This window comes from Puma concolor, chromosome E2, assembly GCF_028749965.1.
Source record: "Puma concolor isolate L17-30 chromosome E2, mPumCon1.1.hap2, whole genome shotgun sequence".
NCBI lineage: Eukaryota > Metazoa > Chordata > Mammalia > Carnivora > Felidae > Puma > Puma concolor.
Genome location: NC_141681.1, coordinates 58,438,714 through 58,460,911, shown reverse-complemented (window position 1 = coordinate 58,460,911; position 22,198 = coordinate 58,438,714). Strand labels below are relative to the sequence as shown.

Below are 22,198 nucleotides of genomic sequence, written 5' to 3'. Positions count from 1 at the left end.
ATTTTTTTTAAGTTTATTTTATTTTGAGAGAGAGAGAAAGAGCATGCAAGCAGGGGAGAGGCGTGGGGTGGGGGAACAGAGGATCTGAAGGAGACTCTACGATGACAACAGTGAGCCCAACATGGGGCTTGAACTCACGAACCACGAGATCATGACCTGAGCCGATGTCAGACACTCAACCGACTAAGCCACCCAGGCGCCCCTCAACTATTTTTTATGTAGAATTTTTTTGGGGTAAATTTTGTCTTATTATGGTTTTGCAGTTGTGAATAATGTGTTTCCTTTGTTGGGCTCTTCCACAACACTATTTAGTTGTGATTTCATTTTTGCCTGTGTATTTTGTGGTAGGATGACAATTTTCAACTTAGATTTTAAGATACTGTGAGTTTAACTCAAGTATGAATCCACTTTATGCACTTTACCAGTAAAATTATGTATGTATTTGTATAAATACCGTGCACACATACTTCGTGACACACGTTGATTTTTTCCCTTGGTTAGTGTTCACTGAATGTTGTATCCTGTATACATGAATTGTCCTAATAGTATAATATTCTTCCCCTAAGGTCTACTGAGAATCCTACCAATAATCTTACAGGAGCTCCCTTGTATGAGATTCCTTTGTCATACTGTTTTGAAAATCTCTGATCACCTGTGAATTTTGATAGATTAATTATAATGTGTTAGTGGGTTCATGTCTTGACATTTATCCTACTTAGAACTCACTGAGCTTCTTGAATTTGTCTCTTCTTGCCACATATGTTGGAAGTAGAAGCCTGTAGTTCTTCCTGTAAACTCTGCCCCCTCTCACTCTCCTCTCCTTATGAGGTTCCCTTAATGTATTTCTGGGTTCACTTGGTGGTGTCCCATGAATCCCTAGACTCTGTCCTTTTCCACCTTGTTCTTAGCTCCTCTCAGTAGATCATTGACCAAGGGGTCTCTCAGTTAATCTGATCTTTCTTCTGCTGGATCACATCTGTTGGTGACCCCGTGGTGTATTTTTAAATTCCGTGATTATACCCTTCAGCTCCCAGTTTCTAGGGTGATTGATTGTTATACTTTTCATCTCTTTGGGTTTACATTTTGGCCATGCATAGTCTTCCTGACATCATTTAGTTCCCTGTTTTCTCTCCTCCCACGAGCATCTTCGTGATGGTTATTTGAATTCTTGGTCAGGTAATTAATAGTTCTTTTTTAATTTAGGGCCAGTTTTGGAGATTTATTTTATTCCTCTGATTGGAGTAGTTTTTCTACTTTGTATGCCTTGTGATCTTTTGTTCACATTTGGGAATTTAAGAAATAGCCTCTGAGCCCATTCTTCTGAACTTGATTTGTACAGGAGAACCCAAATCACAATAATCCTGGTGCTTGTCACATGTATTCTGGGCATTTGTGTTGTCTGAGTTTTTGTTAATTTCTCAGTTTACAGAGGTGGAGTTACTTCTTTAGAGCCTGTGATACCTTCCCCTCTCTGTCTTCAGCTCTGTAGTCTCTCCAATGTCTGGACAAATGCTCGCCTTGGGACTCAGCAGCCACCACAGTGTATCATTGGGTTCTCTCATTCTGTGTCACACGTGACAAAAAAACAAGTCCCCGGGCAGCTGCAAAGCAGCCAGATTATTGCTCCCACACAGTTCACTTATGTCTTTCTTTCCTGAGGAGAGTTGAGACTTTTCTCACGGTCTTGCCCACGGAGTGCCAGGGAGAGTGAGCAGCTGTTGTGCACAACTGTCAAAAACTTTCCTTGTCCCTTCTGTGTGGTTCTTCTTCATTCATACTTGAATGCTTGTGCTGTGTTCTCCTAACTGGCTTCTAGAGCACTGAAAAAAAGGTAATATGGTCAATTTTGTTTCCATGGAGGATCAAAGTCCTGATGCTTCCTATTTCTCCATTCTCCTAATGTCCTATGATGGGGGTTAATTTTGCACATCAGTATTTTAATGACCATGCATATGAGTTTAGTAAGCAAGATAACCTGTTTTGTATCTTTTCGTTGTGTCTCTCTATAACCTCTTAGGCTTGTTGGCAAAGACAGGCAAAGAAGATTCGTTCTATAGAGTGCTGGGAATATATGGAAGCTGTTGCCCAAGTATTTATACTTAATGACAGGGAAGATGATGGGGATTGGTAAAGGGAACAAAGGATGTTCTGATGGATATAACCAAGCTGGGACAGTTATCCATAATGACATCCCTACTGCCAGAAGAGATCAAGGGTGTAAAACACTTGGGAGAACTACCTTTAAGTCTGTTATATTTGCAGAGCAATGTCTTTGAACACAAGAACCAAAATCCATTTTTTAAACATACACATTCTCTTAAAGGACATTTGGAAAATCTGAAAGGCACCCAATCCGTACTGAAAGTAACCATTTCAAACATAAAATTGGATTAATCATTCACCGAGACATTTTGAAATGTTAGACTTTTTTTTTTTTTGAAATGTTAGACATTTCAAAATGAAGATAAAAATTCTAAATATGATTGATTTGAGAAATTCTCTTCGGTGGGTTTCATATTCCTCCACTAACACATAATCCCTTGTTCCAAAGTCTCTAATCTTGGTAAACGTGGTAGCATCTTTAACCAGATTTCACTGCTCAATAGTTATCACATAATACTTAGTTTGCAGCAAGTTTTCATGTGTTGTGAACATAGGGAGATCTTTAGTGAGGACTGCATCTTCCGTAATTAGTGAGGTATTTATAATGGAGACATAACTTACCCATACAGTGAATCTGGGAAAATGCTAATCAAGGGTCAAATCCTAATAAACATCAGAGAACTCAGTCTGCAAAGAGCCCACATAAAAATAATAAATGTGGGGAAGTCTTTTACGAAAGTTCAAATCTTACTATGTACCACTGTATCCTTACTAAAGAGAAGACTTACAAATGTAGTAACTTTGGCAAAGCCTTTAACTTCAAAACCCACTCAATGGCAGAGATTTTACTCACTCGTTTATTCATTCATTTAAAGAGAGAGCGTGTGCGCAAGTCGGGTGGGGGGAGAGAGAATCTTAAGCAGCGTCTTAAGATGGAGCGCATTGTGGGGCTTGATCTCCTGACCTTGAGATCATGACCTGAGCTGAAATCAAGATTCAAACACTTTACCATCGGATCCAACCAAGCTCCCCAACAGCACAGATTTTATAATGGGAAGAAATATTACACATCTACAAAATGTGGCAAAGCAGTAAAGTACTACTCAAAACTTCCAACCCGAAGTAGAACGTAGTGGGGAGAAGGCTGCCAAATGTAAACTATGATGTGACAAAGCCTTTAAACAGAACTACAGACTTGCTGAACATGAGACAACACATAATGGAGGAAAACCCTAAACTGCAAAGAATGTGGCAAAGCTGTTAACTCCTGATCAAAAGTTTTCAACAAGAGGTAATAACATCCTGGGGAGATACCTTGGGCTCCATGTCCCAAACCAAGATCATTACCTGAGCTTGAGATCAAGAGTTGGACTCTAAACACACTCAGCCAGCCAGGTGTCCCTACTTTTACTCTGAAATCATCTCACACTAAGCCTGTGTTACTTCTGTGCATGAAAATGATTTGATTGTTGAGGGGCTCTTTTATGTTGACGAATACGCTCGTGCCTACATTTCGTTTCTTTTTCCTTTTTTTTTTTTTTTTTGACAAAGAGGGCACAAGTGAGGGAGGGGCAGAGAGAAGTGGGGTTTATGCTCACCCATTGGGGGACTTGAACTCATGACCTGAGCCAAAGTCAGACACTTAACTGACGGATCCACCCAGGCACCTTCGTACCTACTTTTCCATGAAAGATCAAGGAGGCTGTTGTGTATACTGACTGTACAAAGGGGGGTCCATGTGGGGATCCTGTTTGTGGTTGACGTGTAAGAGTGACAAAGTCAGCATGAAGTAAGTGTTCAGGGCATCATTCTTTGCGCTAAAGTAAGACTGAGAAACTCAGAATTTTAAATAGTTTTGCCAGTTGCCGTTTAAGTAGGAAACATTGGAATTGCATCAAAATATGGATGTCTTCAAAATGGCCATTCATGGAAGTCAAGAATATTAATTATGTGGTTGACATAAAGAAATGTTCACAAATATCTGAGGAAAGATTGGCTAACTCTTCCCGTAAAAGGGTGTAAAATTATCGTACATCCACATGTACTTGATTATTAGCCTCCGTTTGTAAAGCATGGGAAGCAGAACTCACAGATCATTCTATCAGAAGAAGAATGATTCTCTTTTATTTCTTTAATTTTTTTTAAGTTTATTTTATTTTGAGAGAGAGAAAGGGTCCCAAGCAGGCTCTCCACTGACAGCACAGAGCCTGATGCAGGGCTCGAAGTCACAAACTATGAGATCATGACCTTAACCGACGTCAGACACTTAACCAACTGAGCCACACAGGCGCCCCAAGAAAGACTCTTGAATGCTTATAATGGGTATTTGACCAAGACTCCTACTGTGATCTTGTAGTGGTTTGTTGAGAGTGCTTTTGAAATTAAAAGAATTCTAAGCCATACCGACTGAATTCTCAATCGCTATTTATAAAATTTTCCTATTTTTCTTTGCTCTTGTTTCTGTGAGCATAGAGAACACAGATTTTTCTGGTTTTGATATGTGCAGAATGCAATAGGTTATATTAAGCTAAAGATAGGTTTTGGAGTCCCAGAACTAACTAGAAAGAAGTTCACGTGTGCCTATGTTTGTGGGTGTTTGTACCTAGATCTTCAGTAGGAAAGGAAATATTGCATCAAAAGAGATAATTTCCAAATTTCAAAATTGATGATTTTAGGGGCACCTGGGTGGCTCGGTTGAGTGTCTGACTTCAGCTCAGGTCATGCTCTCACTTTTCGTGAGTTCAAGCCCCACTTCAGGCTCTGTGCTGATGGCTCAGAGCCTGGAGCCTGGTTCAGATTCTGTCTCTGTCTCTCTGCCCCTCCCCTGCTTGCACTCTGTCTCTGTCTTTCTCTAAAATATATTTAAAAATTGATGGTTTTCTAGCAAACAAAAATGTTAAGAGATACCTAATGGGAATAATTTTCTCTACATTGTATTGAAGTTATTTCTCTTAAATCTCATGTGTCTTGGTTTGAAAATCTCTCCAGGCAAATCCTGTCTTGTCTACCTAGCTATTAATTGTATAACATCTCTGTTTTCCTTGTTCGGCTGTATATTAGTTGTTGCTCATATAACTTGGTCAGGGATTTTTAGAACAGTTTGCACAAAATGACGTGTTCAAAATTAATTTGAATATGGAAAGAATTGTTCAGGGAGTGTATCCAATTCCATATAGTTTAATTGCTACATTTCACTTCTTCCTTCTGAATTGGAGAAGAACACTAAGAAAGATTTCTTTAGGGGACAGGGTGGTTCATTTAGTTAAGCCACTGATTCTTGACAACTCAGGTTGTGATCTCGGGGTCCTAAGATCCAGCCCCACGTCGGGCTCTATGCTGAGTATGGAGTCTGTTTGGTATTCTCTGTCTCTACCCACCCTCTCTCCCTCTCTGTCAAAATACACAAACATTAAAAAAGATTTCTTTAGTTACTGGTGTTTTTGCTTCTTGGAAGTGGCATCATCCAAGTTATTCACACTTTAACAATTTGATTAGGTGAAGAATTAATATTCTAATGTAGATACTGGGATTTGGATTTACCAAGATTTTCATGTTTTTACTTATATTCCATTTTTTGTATTTTTCCTTATATTCTATTTAAAATTAAAAAAAAAACGTTTATTATTTTTGAGATTGAGAGAGAGACAGCAAGCAGGGAAGGGACAGAGAGAGGGACACACAGAATCAGATGCAGGCTCCAGGCTCTGAGCTGTTGGCACAGAGCCTGACGCGGGGCTTGAACTCATGGACCGCGAGATCGTGACCTGAGCTGTAGTCAGCTGCCCAACTGACTGAGCCACCCAGGCGCCCCTCCTTATATTCTATTTTTTATTATTTATTATGTTTTCCTGTATTCATACTAAGAAACTAATTTGACATTTAATTCTTCTTTTCTGTGAACACTGTGCTGAGTCACGTATTGCTTTAGCTAGAAATTAGAGCATGCTCTTTTTAAAAACATGGTTTATTTTATTATTTTCTTATTAAAAATTTTTATAATGTTTATTTTTGAGAGAGAAAGCGCCAGCGCGTAAGCGGGGGAGGGGCAAAGAGAGAGGGAGTCACAGAATCCCAAGCAGGCTCCAGGCTCTGAGCCGTCACCACAGAGCCCAGTGTGGGGGCTTGAACTCACGAACCGTGAGGTCGTGACCTGAGCTGTAACTGAACCACCCAGGCACCCCATTTTTATTCCTTTCTTGAAATTTGGAATTTTTGTGTTTTATGTTTTATCCTCAATTACCTCTTGGAGTGGATCAGTTCTGTGGTTTAATTGTGTTTCCATTCCCACAGTCACTTTGAAACCTGTGAATCTCCTTGAAGGTTGTGTCTGTACAACGGTCTGCCTGTTTCTCTTAGGTGAATTCACAGGCAGGCAGTCTGGGCTAAAACTCAGGTTCTGCTATTACTGAAGTTTTGTCAAGAGAGTCTTTTGAAAGATGAACAGTTCTCATAGGTTACTGTGGATTCATGGGTACGTTTATGAAAAAGTGTTATAATGGTATACAGTGTGTAGGAAATGTTCGAGAACCATTGTTTCTGTTCTCGACGTTAGAAGTTGTAATTTCTAGGGTCACCTGGGTGGCTCAGTCGGTTAAGCGTCCGACTTTGGCTCAGGTCATGATCTTGCGGTCTGTGAGTTCGAGCCCCGCGTCGGGCTCTGTGCTGACAGCTCGGAGCCTGGAGCCTGTTTCAGATTCTGTGTCTCCCTCTCTCTGACCCTCCCCCGTTCATACTCTGTCTCTTTCTGTCTCAAAAAACAAAAACAAAAAAAAAAAACCTTGTAATTTCTACAATAGTCTTTAAGTTCACAGTCATCCACGATTTCTTCTTTTTTTTATGTTTATTTTTGGAACCTAAAACTGTGGCTCTTGGGGCATCTGGGTGGCTCAGTCCGATAAGCATCCGACTTTGGCTTAGGTCATGATCTCGTGGTTCATGAGTTCAAGCCCCGCATTGGGCTCTGTGCTGACAGCTCAGAGCCCTGGAGCCTGCTTTGGACTCTGTCTCTCTCTTTCTGCCCCTCCCCCACTCATGCTCTGTCTCTCTCTCTCTCAAAAAATGAATGAACGTTAAAAATTAAAAAGAAAAGAGGGGCGCCTGGGTGGCGCAGTCGGATAAGCGTCCGACTTCAGCCAGGTCACGATCTCACGGTCTGTGAGTTCGAGCCCCACGTCAGGCTCTGAGCTGATGGCTTAGAGCCTGGAGCCTGTTTCCGATTCTGTGTCTCCCTCTCTCTCTGCCCCTCCCCTGTTCATGCTCTGTCTCTCTCTGTCTCAAAAATAAATAAACGTTGAAAAAAAAAATTTTTTTTTTAAAAAAAATTAAAAAGAAAAGAAACAGAAATATGGCTCTTGAGCCAAAGGTTGGCATCACTTTCAAGCTTATAAGAAATGTGGAGACTTGGAACCCACCTACAAATCCAAAGCAGAATATGAATTTTAACAAGATTGCCACTTTGTTCTCATACACGTTAACACTGGAGAAGTACGCATGTGACTCACCTACGTGTTTCCATTCCTCTATGCTTCTCTTTATGTTTGTAGTTCATTATTTTTATAGCTACGGATTTGTAGTTGCTTTCAATCAGGAAGTGTGCTGCCAGCAACATGATCTCGATGTATTTTCAGGATTGTTCTGTGTATGTGTCATTCTGTAAAATCCATATAAATGTTAGGACAGACTTTGATCTTCCTGCCAAAAATGGCGTTGGGATTTTGATGGAAATTGTGTTACTTTCAGTCTTATGTTTTTGCTTATTCTGATCTCTATTTATTTTTAATTTTTCTTTGTCATTTCCTTCCTCAGCTCTGTTCTTTTCCTACTTCCTTGTAGTGTAGTGTTAAGTTGTTTATCTGAAATTTTTCTTTTTTTTTATTTTAATGTTTGTTCATTTTTGAGAGAGAGCACGCAAGCTGGGGAGGGATAGATTGAGAGAGAGGGAGACTCAGACAGAATCTGAAGCAGGCTTCAGGCTCCCAGCTGTCAGCATGGAGCGGGACTCGAACTCATGAACTGTGAGATCATGCCCTGAGCTGACGTTGGATGCTTAACTGACTGAACCCAGGTGCTGCTGAAATTTTTCTTAACATAAGCATTTATAGCATAAAAAAGTTTGAAAATGGGTTTCCTAGCAGGGAAAAATTAGCAGAAATAAACAATACAAGGAATGACCAAAAAAATAAAATAACAGAAAAAAGAAATAAGGATTCTTGAGGATTTTCTTAGATCATGTCATCTGTGAACAGATAGTTTTACTTTTTATATTGGATTCCTTTTTTGTATGTTTTCTTGCCTAACTGTTCTGACTAGAATATTCCAGTACTTTGTCGAACGGAAGTGGTGAAGTTGCTTCCTTACCTTGTTTATGATCACACAGGAGAAACTTTCAGTCTTGTATCTTTGAATATGTTAGATTTCAACTTTTGTATGTTTGTATTCTTTATTAGGTTGAGGTAGTTTCCTTCTGTTCCTACTATTGAGTGTTGTAAATCATGAAACGCTTTCCAATATGGTCACACACTCTTGTTCTGCGACAATTAAGAGCATCATGTCCTGTTTGATCTTCTCTTGGTTAATGTGCAGTCTTAAATTTCTTGATTTCTGTAAGTTGAAACACCCTTGAGTTACAGGAAGAATTCCCACTTGATTATGTTGTAAAATATTGAAGTGTGTTTTTGATTCATTTTGCTTTAATTTATTGTGGACTTTGTATTGAATATTCCTCACAGGTAGTACTTTGTAATCTTGTGTACTTGTAGTGTCTTCCTTTGGCTTTGATAACCAGGTGATTGTCGTGTCACAGAGAGTGTTTTGATAATTTATCTTCACTTCTTGGAAATGTTGGAGGAGATTGGAAGCACGTTCTCATTGTTTCATCTGTTTCTCATTAAATGAATCATCTGGCAGAGGACCTTTCATTGTTGAAAGTTTGTAGAAATTTCTTTAGTAGGACTCGTGGGTGGCTCAGTTGGTTAAGTATCAGACTTCAGCTCAGGTCATGATCTCGAGTCCTGGGTTCGAGCCTTGCATCAGGATCTGCGTTGACAACCTGGGGCCTGGTTGAAATTCTCCCTCCCTCTCTGCCCCCTCCCCCCCACTTTCCTTTCCCTCTCAAAACAAATAAGCTTAAAAGAAAAATAACATTTCTTTTTTTTTTTTTTTTTAATTTTTTTTTTTCAACGTTTATTTATTTTTGGGACAGAGAGAGACAGAGCATGAACGGGGGAGGGGCAGAGAGAGAGGGAGACACAGAATCGGAAACAGGCTCCAGGCTCTGAGCCATCAGCCCAGAGCCTGACGTGGGGCTCGAACTCATGGACCGTGAGATCGTGACCTGGCTGAAGTCGGACGCTTAACCGACTGCGCCACCCAGGCGCCCCATAACATTTCTTTATCAATCTAATCTACTTAGCTGTTGGCAGGTTGAGATTTTTTTTTTTTTAATATATATATAGGGGCGCCTGGGTGGCTCAGTGAAGCGTCCGACTTCAGGTCATGATCTCACGGCCTGTGGGTTTGAGCCCCATGTTGGGCTCTGTGCTGACAGCTCAGAACCCGGAGCCTGATTTGTATTCTGTGTCTCCCTCTCTCTCTCTGCCCCTCCCCAGCTCGCATTCTGTCCCTGTCTCAAAAATTATATATATTTCTTATTTTATTTTATTTTATTTTTATATATTTCTCCATGATGGAGTCGGGTATGTTACACCTTTTGAAATTTATACTTATTTTTTTACAAGTAAGTTTTTTTTTAAGTTTATTTATTTTGAGAGAGAAAGAGAGTGCAACTTGGGGAGGAGCAGAGAGAGGAAGACAAGAGAATCTCAAGCAGGCTCTGCACTGTCAACATGGTGTCCAACATGGGGCTGGAACTCCTCAAACTGTGAGATCATGACCTGAGCTGAAACCGAGTCAGACATTAAACTGGCTGAGCCGCCCAGGCTCCCCAGAAGTCAATTTAATTTAATTTAATTTTTTTTTTAGAGTGAGAAAGTACAGGGGTGGGAGAGCAGGGGAGGGGCAGAGATAGAGGGAGAGCATCTTAAGCAGACTCCACACTCCTCAGGCAGCCCCAGGTGGGCCTCTGTCTCACAACCCTGAGATGTTGACCTCAGCCATTTCAGATGTTTAACCAACTGAGTCATTTGGGCACCCCATATACACCGGTTCTTTCTTTTTTTTTTTTTTTTTGGATACCTATTTGTGGGCATGGTCACCTCTTATAATTATTTTTGTTTCTGTCATATCAGTTTTTTTTATTAAAAAAAATTTTTTTTTAACGTTTATTTATTTTTGAGACAGAGAGAGACAGAGCATGAACAGGGGAGGGTCAGAGAGAGAGGGACACAGAACCTGAAACAGGCTCCAAGCTCTGAGCTGTCAGCACAGAGCCCGACGCGGGGCTCGAACTCACGGATCGCGACATCATGACCTGAGCTGAAGTCGGACGCTTAACCGACCGAGCCACCCAGGCGCCCCTCTGTCATATCAGTTTTAATGTGTCTGCTTTCGCTTCTGATTGTACTTGGTCTTCTCTGTCCTTCGCTGATTTAGTTACAGGTCTGTCATGTTTGTTGATCTTTTCTGAACACCAGCTCCTTTTCTTGTTGACACTGTCCCCTTTTTGCTATATCCTGTTTTGTTCATTTGTGGTTGATGTTTAGATTTCCTTCCTTCTGCTAATTTTGTTCTCAAACGGTACTTCTGACTTTTTGCCATATAGAAAAGCGACGTGTACTACAGGTGACGGTACTCCAGAATGATCTCTTAGGCTACGTGGTCAGCACGTTATATGCAAATTTCTGTGTGCCGGCAGAATGAGGTCCTGATGATTGCTTCTCAACCGTCTTGCTGAAGTTCTCCGATCGATTTTAATTTTGCATGTTAGAACTGGTCAGTGTATTTATCTGACAGTAGTTGGATAAAAATGATTTTATTTTTCTGTTATTTGATCTCTTTCAGCCGTATCTTCAAATGACACCCAGAGCTTGCTGCCAAAGCCGTGCATAGAATCTTGTTTTCAGAATGTGTCACTGGGTAGATATAAACAGAGTGCCCTTGAGAATTTACACTTAATGATAGACTGGGACAATGATGGAGAGAGTGCAGAGCATCCGAGATATGAAGGACGTATCCAAACAGAGATAACTGCCCATTATGAGAATCTCACCGCCCCAGACGGTGAAGGATATAAAACATTCTGGACGACATCCCTTTTTAAGTCAACTACTTCTGCAAAGCCTTGTGTTTCTGTAAGCAATGGTTCAAATCCAATGATCAAAGATACGTATATGCAGAATCCAAATTTGGAAAATCTAGAAAATTACCTAGTCCAGGCTGAAAATAATTATTTGAACCATTTTGAAAATAGGTTTGCATTGACCTTTCAGTCCAATATTTCTGAAAATCAGGGATTTAAAAATGAAGAAAAAAGCGCTATGTGGTATCAGTTTGAGAGTTCCTTCACCGAGGAGTCAACCCTGCAAAACTACCAGAGCATTTTCAATGAAAACATAATTGCTCAATACAGTGAATCTGAGAAGATATTTATCCAGGGGTCAAATGTTAATAAACATCTGATTACTCATTTTCCAGAGAACCATTTTGAGTGTAATAAATGGGAAGTCTTTTATCAAGGCTCCAACCTTATTATACATAAGAGTATGCATATGGGAGAGAATCCTTATAAATATAATGAATGTGACAAAGCTCTTAACCAGACCTCCAATGTTATTGATCATCAGAGAATGCATGTGGGAAAAAACTCATACAGACGTAATAAACCTGGGAACATGTATAGTCAGTCATCAAGACTGTATATACATAAGACAATCGGTGCTGGAGAGAAAAGTTACATTTGTAACGAATGTGGCAAGGTCTTTATCCACCACTCAAGCCTTACTCAACATCACAGAATTCATACTGGAGAGAATCTTTACAAATGTAATGAATGTGGAAAACTCTTTACCAGGCACTCACATCTTACTGAACATCACAGGATCCATACGGGAGAAAAACCGTACAAATGTCAAGAATGTGGGATGGCCTTTACCCAGCATGCAACCCTTGTTGGTCATTACAGAGTTCATACAGGTGAGAAACCTTACCAATGTAAAGAATGTGGCAAGACCTTTAAATGGCACTCAATCCTTAGTAAACATTACAGAACTCACACTGGAGAGAAACCTTACATATGTAAAGAATGTGGCAAGGCCTTTAGGCAGCACACAACCCTTACTCACCATTACAGAACTCATACTGGAGAGAAACCTTACCAATGTAAAGAATGTGGCCAAGCCTTTATCCAGCACTCCAACCTTACTCAACATCACAGAATTCATACGGGAGAGAAACCTTACCAATGTAATGAATGTGGCCAAGCTTTTAACCATCACTCATACCTTACCCAACATCACAGAATCCATACTGGAGAGAAACCTTACCAATGTAAAGAATGTGGCCAGGCCTTTAACCAGCACTCCAACCTGACTCGACATCACAGGATTCATACTGGAGAGAAACCTTTCAAATGTAAAGAATGTGGCCAGGCCTTTAACCAGCACTCACATCTTAATCAACATCACAGAATCCATACTAGAGAGAAACCTTTCCAATGTAAAGAATGTGGCCAGGCCTTTAACAGGCACTCAAACCTTACTCAGCATCACAGAATTCATACAGGAGAGAAACCTTTCCAATGTAAAGAATGTGGCCAGGCCTTTAACAGGCACTCATACCTTACTCGACATCACAGAGTCCATACTGGAGAGAAACCTTATAAATGTAAAGTATGTGGCCAGGCCTTTAACAGGCACTCAAACCTTACTCGACATCACAGAATTCATACTGGAGAGAAACCTTACAAATGTGAAGAATGTGGCCACACCTTTATCCAGTATTCACATCTTATTCAACATCACAGAATACACACTTAAGAGAAACCTTACCAAAGTAAAGAATGTGGCCAAACACTTAATCTCTGGTTAACCTTTACTCATTATCACGGAATTCACACTGGAGCAAACCTTACAAATCTAAAGAATGAGAAAACTATTAAGGACTTCTCAGCCCTTACTCCACATCAGAGAATTCTATTGGAGAGGAACCATACAAATGTCAAGAATGTAGCCCAACCTTTAAGCAATGCTAAACCCTGACTCCTGAACAGAGAAGTTATACTGGAGAGGAGTTTGCAAATATGAAGAATTTGGGAAGCCCTTTAATCAGAGGTCAAGCCTCATTCAACATCACAGAATTAATACTGGAGGAAAAATTTACCAATGTAAAGAATCTGGTAAGACTTTTAGGCTCAACCCTACTGAGCATCACAGACTTTATGCTGAGGAGAAACATTACAGAAGTAAAGAATGTGGCAATCCTGTAGCCGAAACTCACAATTTGTTCAACATCATAGCTATCTTAACAGTTTAGAAACCGTAACATGTAGAGAAAGTTGCAGTGCCTTTAACCGGAATCCAAATGCACACCAGATTCAATCCCTGAAAATGTAATGAATGAGCAAAGACCTTCATTTTAATGTACATTTTAGCAAACACCAGAGTGCATAGAGGAAAGTGACTTGAAAGATATAAATATTTAGGAAAATATTTAATTGAATATCAAATGTCAATAGAGGTGACAAATCAAGTGGCAAGCATTATGTCAGTCAACCTATTTAGACATTACATCAAAATACTCATTATAAGTAAAAATACCAAGCTAAACACTTAGATAATATATATGCTAATATGCTTCAAAAGCTTAAGTGGATGGATTTTTGCATAGGTATAATTAATTTCAGTGTGTTTTTTTTTCTTACATTGACCCTGAGATATTTGACTAGCAAGTATTATTGTATTTCTACTCTCAAATCGCAGAATTCATTCCTAGTGGGTGTGTGAAAGTATGTGGCTGATTGTTGATGCATCAAAGATAGGAGATGTCTTTCATTAGGTGGGACTCCTGCATACCTAAATTTTCATGGAAGATGGAGGACAGTCTGATGTACAATATGAAGAAAATCTAAATGGAGATGCTATTTCTGCTTATAATGAGATAGGTGTTCAGAACATCAATCTTCTCCATTTATTCAAAGTAAAACCTTTCCCGAATATGATAAGTATTTTTTATTTTACCAACTGGTATTTAAGAAAAAAGACATGGCAGTCTTGTAAAATACTGGTGTATCTTCATAACAGCTAAAATTCGATGTAGAGAATGTCAGTTGATGTGGTTGAAATGGATCAATCCTCACAGATGTCAGAAAGGATAGCAAATGCTTCCCCCAAACGGCATATGATTTTTAGATAGACATTTTTTAAGAAGGACCTCAGGCCTGAAAATTATGGAAAGTACTATTTCCACATCATTATATCAGGAGACCAATGCTTTTTGAATGCCTGTATTCTGTATTTTGAAGAAGGGTTATAGAGTGGATTTGGAATGCATTACTTAGTCTATTTGTGAACTTAATATATTTTAGTTACTAAAACATAATGGTTTTTCACGTGTTCGCATGGATGTGTAATGAATGAAGTATTATCCCACCACCAATGTTAACCTCTCATTTTTATTTAAGGTTGTAGGAAACTGATGATATGTATCACGTATTTGTAATGGAGTGGAATAATACACCTAGAAATCCATTTTCTCAGTGGCTTTAAAGTTTAAATAATGTGTGATTATTTTTTCCCTAGTTTCTCAATTGTATCATTTTCTCCTTTTCGGGACTAGTGGGATAGTACACGGATATATTATAGATTATATAGAGGTATTATAGACCGTTTAGCTCAAGGACTCCATGTTGGTGCCACCTGGCAGCCATTTTGTATAGCCAGTAGTTTCGCAGGGACTTGAACTAACACCGGCCTTTTCTCACTAGTATGGTCCCTAGATAACACCCTGTAGAGTCACAAGTTAGTGTAACTTTTTTTTTTTATTGTTTATTTATTTATTTTGAGAGAGAGAGGGTGAGGGGCAGAGAGAGACGGAGACAGAAAACCCCAAGCAGGCTCTGTGCCAGCAGGGCAGAACCCAACCTGGGCCAAACTCACAAGCCTTAAGATCATGATCTGAGTCCTTTAGCGGATTGAGTCACTCAGGCGACCCCTAGTGTAACTTCTGATATAACTTCTTCCCCCCCCCCCCCCCCTCAACTTTTCCCCTTGTGTGTCCCTTAGAGAAGATTCCCACAGAATTTACCTAAACCTATTGTAGTCAATGACCCAGTCTGGACCTTGCGCAGGGATTCTAAAGCACCACATTATGGCCCCAAATAAAGGTATGTGCCCCCAGTCATGGGGGGGGAATGTTTTGATACTTAACATGAAGTAAGCATGTATGTATGACAATACTGGTTGAGTAGTAGATACCCATAAGTAGGGAAACATTCCAATGGGAGTGATATAGCCCCAGGTAAGAGCTAGATAACAGGATGAAGAATTGGCATAAATTCTGCCTGTGGAGAGAAGACACTTGAGTTACACAACTGACTTTGTTTTATTTCCTAGTTATCTCTAGATCTCCAGTTCTGTTTTTCCTCATTTTTGTTTCCAGCTACATAGGCATCAAAAACATTTTCTGCCTGTGTTGGCGGCTAGAATGTCCTCACTGAAATCCTAAATGCGATCATAGAGATGTTTGGCCAGTGGGACACGGTACTTTTTTTTTTTATTAAATTATCTTTTTTTTTTTTTTTTAATTTTTTTTTCAATGTTTATTTATTTTTGGGACAGAGAGAGACAGAGCATGAACGGGGGAGGGGCAGAGAGAGAGGGAGACACAGAATCGGAAACAGGCTCCAGGCTCTGAGCCATCAGCCCAGAGCCCGACGCGGGGCTCGAACTCACGGACCGCGAGATCGTGACCTGGCTGAAGTCGGACGCTTAACCGACTGCGCCACCCAGGCGCCCCATTAAATTATTTTTTTAACGTTTATTCATCATTGAGAGAGAGAGAGCGTGAGCTGGGGAGGAGTAGAGAGGGGGAAACAATCCAAAGCAGGCTCCAGGCTCCGAGCTGTCAGCACAGAGCCCGATGCGGGGCTCAAACTCAAACTGCAAGATCATGACCCAAGCCGAAGTCGGTTGCTCAACCAACTGAGCCACCCAGGTGCCCCCAGTGGGGCACAGTATTAATTCAGACATTTAGCACTGGGATGTGGAATGAGAATGTAAGTAAAACGTGACCATGACACCATCTTTAGAGAGAGAAGACCTATGAAATGAAAATGTGAGGTACCCTTTCAATGTGGCAAGGGAACTGGAGGTGGCTCCCTTTTGTCACCAAAGTCATAGGCAGCTCTTGGTGGTGTCATCTAATGAGTAAATGTCACAGAGATGAGGATTTTGGAAATGGGGTGAGTTTCTGAGGATTAAGAAATTCATCTTTTATCTTCATGATTCAGTCGAATTGTGTGTTACTGAAGAACAGATTTTGGATGGCAATTACTGTGATTGCCCAGACATAGATCAGTGACAGTGGATGGAGGAGGGGGTAATGAATGGTGCACAGGTGTGGGCCTAGCTATAAAATGTCACATATAAGAGTAAATTTTGGAGATGAAGCCTTCTGGACACTAATAGGATCAGCAAGTCATGTGCTGTGGTTGGTCTCATGAAAGCACTAATATCCCAGGTATATAAGCCCATTTATGGTTAGATCCACTCTACGTGGGTGACGTTTTAGGGAAGCTGATGCATTGCTGTGAGGGACCTTCCTGTCTTCAGTCAGCCCATGATGAGTATAGTGTTCTGATTCTTTCCAAGGCACAGAATTGTTGAAGTTGGAGAATTAGTGGCAGTGAGCATTTTTGATTCAAACAGTCCAGCACAAGTGTTCACTGACTAACGAACGAATAAGAAAGATACCGTCTATGTACACAACGGAATATTACCCAGCCATAAAAAGCAATGAAATCTTGACAGTTGCACTGACCTGGATGGAGGTAGAGTATTGTATAAACGAAAAAAAATCAGAGAACTACCGTCTGATTTCAGTCGTGTGTGATAAAGAAACAAGCAAATGGGGAAAAAAGAAGCAAATCAAAAAATAGACTTAACTGTATCGAAGAAACTGATGATTACCAGAATAGAGGTGGGTGGGTGGGGGCACGGGTTAAATAAGTGGTGGGAGTTACGGAGCGCACTTGTGTTGAGCACTGGGTGTTGTATGGAATTATACAATCACTTGTACACCTCAAACTAATATAGTGTATGTTAACTAACTGGAATTTAAATAAAACCTTTAAAAAATAGTTGTGTTTTTTGCAGATTTAAGCAAACATTTTCTCTTAACTGACTTGCAGGAGTTTCACAAAACCTACCTTGTAAACAAATTGAAACATTTATCTTTTCTCCCTACGGGTTGCCTCCAGAATTCAGAAACTCTCAGTGACTATTAGCAATAGTTGATTTGTTCTCATATAAATGCCTCATTTAATAACACTACTTGAAACTACAAGGCTTAGTTTGAAAATACAGCTGAATCCTTGCCTCGTGAAACTTCGACTAATTAAACTGACCTATTGTCAGGACCAAAGTACCAGATCGAGGGTGTGAAAAACCTACCAGGTCAAGTTTTAATATGTGAACTACCATAGAAGTTGCAGATGGGGGAACTGAAGTGGTTTAGGACAACCTGCTCCGCCTGCCCCCACCCCTCCTCTCAGCCACAATATGCCACTTTGTCCCGTTGATAATTTGAGGTGAAGGTACTTTGAACTTGTGGGCTCAAGAGAACTTTCCCCCTCCCTTAACCACACAGAAGAGTCTAAGTTGTATGGCTTTTCCCACAGTAAGAGTTACTAACCAAGATAAAGTTTATCTGAGTGACACATCTGTGAGGTAGGACAAGCTTCTAGTTACCAAATACATACTCTTCTCACCCTGTGAAGTGCATTCCTTTCCTAGGAAGCTCCAGGCGCCTACCCCCTTTTCCTTAGTTCTGGATGACATAAGTGCCTCATCTTGCCTGACAGTCTTTGGAATTTCCACCTCTATGTGGATTCCCTGTATATACACCTATTAAATTTGATGGTCTGTTAACCTGTCTCATGTCAATTTGATTCTTAGTCCAGCTAGAAGGATCTTTGAGGCAACAAGAATCCTTGTTCTCCGACAGGATTTGACTTAAATGCCTCATTTCTTGGCATTCCATTTCAAGTAGAAAAACATGGTGGAGCAATAGGAAGTACTTCTAGAGGAGTTGGTTTTTTGAGCTCAGTTTTTGCCACGATTTCAGAGGGTTCCTTATTTGTTTACTGCATTGATACTATCTTGTGGGTTTTTTTTTTTTTTTTAAACTTACAAGAAGCAGTCAAAATATGTGTCCCACTCAATTTGTTTAGTTGAATAGATGGCTCTCTGGAGGTGGATGCATAAGTACACACGTTAAGTATTTCAAGGGTCCTCATTCAGGCCACTTGAGCATTCAAATCATCCTTAGTACAACTCTATTTAGATATTGCAAACATGTTCTCCATGTGTGTTAAACACGAGTTCCCACCAGATTGTTGGAAGGTCTCCAACAATTGTCTCCATCCTTTTCCCCATTTTAGTGATTTATTTTGATTCCTAGTGGGTTTAGGTGCTCAACACTACCTAAGGGGTTTTAGCTGTGAATGAATGTGCTAACTAGAGTGATGTTGCTCCTGCAAAAATTTGCTCCTGGAATTGGTTCATTATATTTTGTGTCTTGGTTTTCTCTGCACTTAGCCTGCCTAAATTCAAAGTGCTCAGCATGTTAAGTGGCTGATTCTTCTATGGTTCCCCTGAGAGAGTAACTAAATTATTTGTGACATGAATGGGAATCCCTGTGGGATGGCTGCTGGGTGCTGTTGACTCTGTCCCTGTCTAATGAGAAGAGCTAATGTCCTTTGTCTTGGGATTCATTCAGAATCTCATCTACAGAATGCATCAAGCATTTACATTGGCAAGACTGAAGAATTTTAAATTTCTTTTTTTTTAATGTTTATTTTAGAGAGAGAGAGAGTCAGAGCACAAGGGGGAAGGGGCAGAGAGAGAAGGAGACACAGAATCCAAAACAGGTTCCAGGCTCTGAGCCATCAGCACAGGGCCCAATGTGGGGCTCGAACTCATGGACTGTGAGATCATGACCTGAGCCAATTTTGGACGCTTAACCAACTGAGCCACCCAGGCACGCCAAGACTTTTAAATTTCTTTAAAAAGATTTTTTTTTTAAACATTTATTTATTATTGAGAGACAGAGCAGGATCATGGGAGGGGCAGAGAGAGGGGGAGACAGAATCTGAAGCAGGCTCCAGGCTCTGAGCTGTCAGCACAGAGCCCGACACAGGGCTTGAACTCATAAACTGTGAGATCATGACCTGAGCCGAAGTCAGTCGCCCAACCAACTGAGCCACCAGGTGCCCAAAGACTTTTAAATTTCTAAGAGGAAGAGTCATCTCTGCCACAGACCTGCAATCTGTTCTTTCCTGACTCTACAGTGTATGGCGGCCATGCAGTATTACAAAGGAAAATGATCATCCTTTATTAGAGTTCTAACTGAACACCAGCCTATTGTGTAACATGCGGCTAATGGACTGCACATGGGGAGTTAGATCAGAAACAGTCCCCATTGCCAGTCAAGAAACAACACAAGCACAGACCCAGAACCACAAAGCCTCTTAGATTCTGAAACCAGAAGAGTACAAGTCCTCACTAAAATGAGTATGATGAAACTCTAATAAAAAATGTCTGGTGTCATCACATACTAACTGTTTATCAAAAGAAGTTTTTCCAGTCCGATGCCTTATTTCTCTCACTGGACAATGAAAGCACCATAGTCAAGTTATTTCGCATCTTGCTTCATGGTCTCCTTAAAACTAAATTTTTGATGCATAGTCCGCTTAAATCTTTTTTTTGTTTGTTTTGTTTTGTGACCGTTTAATTATAAATTTTATCTTGTACTTGTAAAATAGAACAATTACTTCTGGCTTAAAGTTTTGCTTAGGTACATATTTGTAGTTTGAGGCCAAACGGACACAATTTTGGGAAGGTGACCTTTCTGGTGTGTCTATTTCAGAACAAATGCAAAAGGGTTACAAATTAATATTTGAGTCCTAAAAAACCCCTTCCTTTATAAACGCATTATATTTGTTCCTCCTATAATGGGATATAGCAAACTAAAAATTTGTGTGTATATATATATATATATATATATATATATATAGTATGTCAGCATTTCCTAGTAACTTCTCTTGAATCTATTTTTGTTTTTAGAATTATTTCTAGTTGAAAAAATTTTTAATGTTTATTTTTGAGAGAGAGAGAGAGGGAGACCCAGAATCTGAAGCGGACTCCAGGCTCTGAGCTGTCAGCACAGAGTACGATGCAGGGCTTGAATCCACAAACCGCAAGATCATGACCTGAGCTGAAGTTGGACGCTTAACTGACTGAGCCACACAGGCACCCCATTATTTTTAGTTTTTTAAGTTTTCTAATATTTATTTTTAGAGGGGGGAGAAGGGGCTGAGAGAATCTGATGTAGGGCTCAATCTCACAGCACCCTGAGATCATGACCTGAGCCAAAATCGAGTCAGACACTTAACCAACCGAACCACCCAGGTGCCCTATTTTTAAGATTGAATGTTGTACAGCTGGGCAGTTATATTCCTCAGGCCAATACCATCTAGACTATATAAATGTATAAAATAAAATTTAAAATTCATTATTCTTCTATATTCAAGACTAAAGCACATAAATGCTAGTGTAGGGCTCAGAGGTGAAATATATTTCTCTTCAGTATTTGAGAAAATACGAAATCCTTTCAACAAAATCCAAGAAACATAATAATCCTAGCTGGTGACATTAAGGATAAAGGACCTCATTCACTCCTTCATGCAGTGATTTGTTGGTCCCAACTGATTTCCAAATTGGATCACTGTAGTGAGTTATCTATGCTGGAAACTCTGAAAGTCAGCTCTGGGATCCATATTTGTTTTGTGTTCTGCTCTATCAGCAAGAACGATAAATTTGATGGTATGATATTGGACGTGTCAGGAGCTTTAGTGACCGAGCAAAATGACGTCTCACTTTGCTGTGACCTGTTTTCACTGTGTGTACTTTATGTATCTAATAATTATTTCACTACAAATTAAATTCTTGTTTCTTCATCTGTATTGTTATATATCTAATATTTTATTGCCGTGCAAATCAAATTGTGTATTAAGAAAATCTCTCTGGATTTAAGCAGGTTTGAAATGTTATGTTACAAAAAAACATTTACAGTTAGCATTCAGCCTTCCATTGCACTTCATTGCCTTACTATTAGGATAAGTTAAATTCGAACACTTCTATTGTCCCCCAGCTCATCACAAATAATAGAAATGGTATGATTTTATGGCCTAAAGTGAAAGTGGAAAAAAAAGAAATAGAAAAATGATAGCAGATCTCTTTAAAACAAAAAACAAAAAAACGCCATAGATCAACCAGATCTGCTCAGTGGTGAGTGTCTCAAAACTGTCCCCAGAACAAGTTTCTAGGAAGTTCCTGGATGGTGTGAGAAATAAGCCCGTCAACCCAATCAAAGGAGGGATGAGGAGACTCAGATCACAGTGAAGAAAGGCTTTACTCAACGTACTTGCAAGAGGGTTTCTGCAGGATAGGCACACAGGGCGCAGTCACAGCAGACAGTTTATCTCCTAGCATGCAAGTCCCTCCCCTGATTCTTCATTGGCTGAGCACTACAGGTAAGTCCCTCCCCTGGTTCCTCATTGGCTGAGCATTACAGAGGTTACAGCCTTACCCAAAGTTGCTTGTGCCCAGGTAGGGCAAAAAGTAGTCTGACTCAAAAAAGGGTGCATTCTCTGAGGTGACACAGGGACTTTCAGTCCCTCCTCCCTCTGTTCTTTGGCTCATGCTTATTGCAAAACCCACAAAAATAAGACCACTAAATGGAGTGGGGAAGAAGAACAAGGAAGTGAAGTGTCTAAGCATTTGGGACTCCAATGTGGGGGGAGGGGGGAGTCTGTACATATTTCCAATAGGTTGTAAACCTATTATTAATTAGACTGCACAGCTTTTATTTGGTATTTCTGAAAATGATTCATCTCCCTTCTCACAATGGGACCTTGAGATGC

General features: G+C 40.1%; 1 protein-coding gene across 1 annotated transcript in view; it reads left to right on the top strand.

The window, feature by feature from the left end:
* Positions 1–14,794, top strand: part of LOC112851106 (uncharacterized) — a 76,269-nt gene extending 61,475 nt beyond the window's left edge. The window contains exon 6 of the mRNA XM_025914644.2: positions 11,062–14,794. Within this exon, the coding sequence (XP_025770429.1) occupies positions 11,062–13,034 (1,973 nt within the window). The 3' untranslated portion in view covers positions 13,035–14,794. The remainder of the gene's footprint in view (positions 1–11,061) is intronic.
* Positions 14,795–22,198: the final 7,404 nt, after the last annotated feature.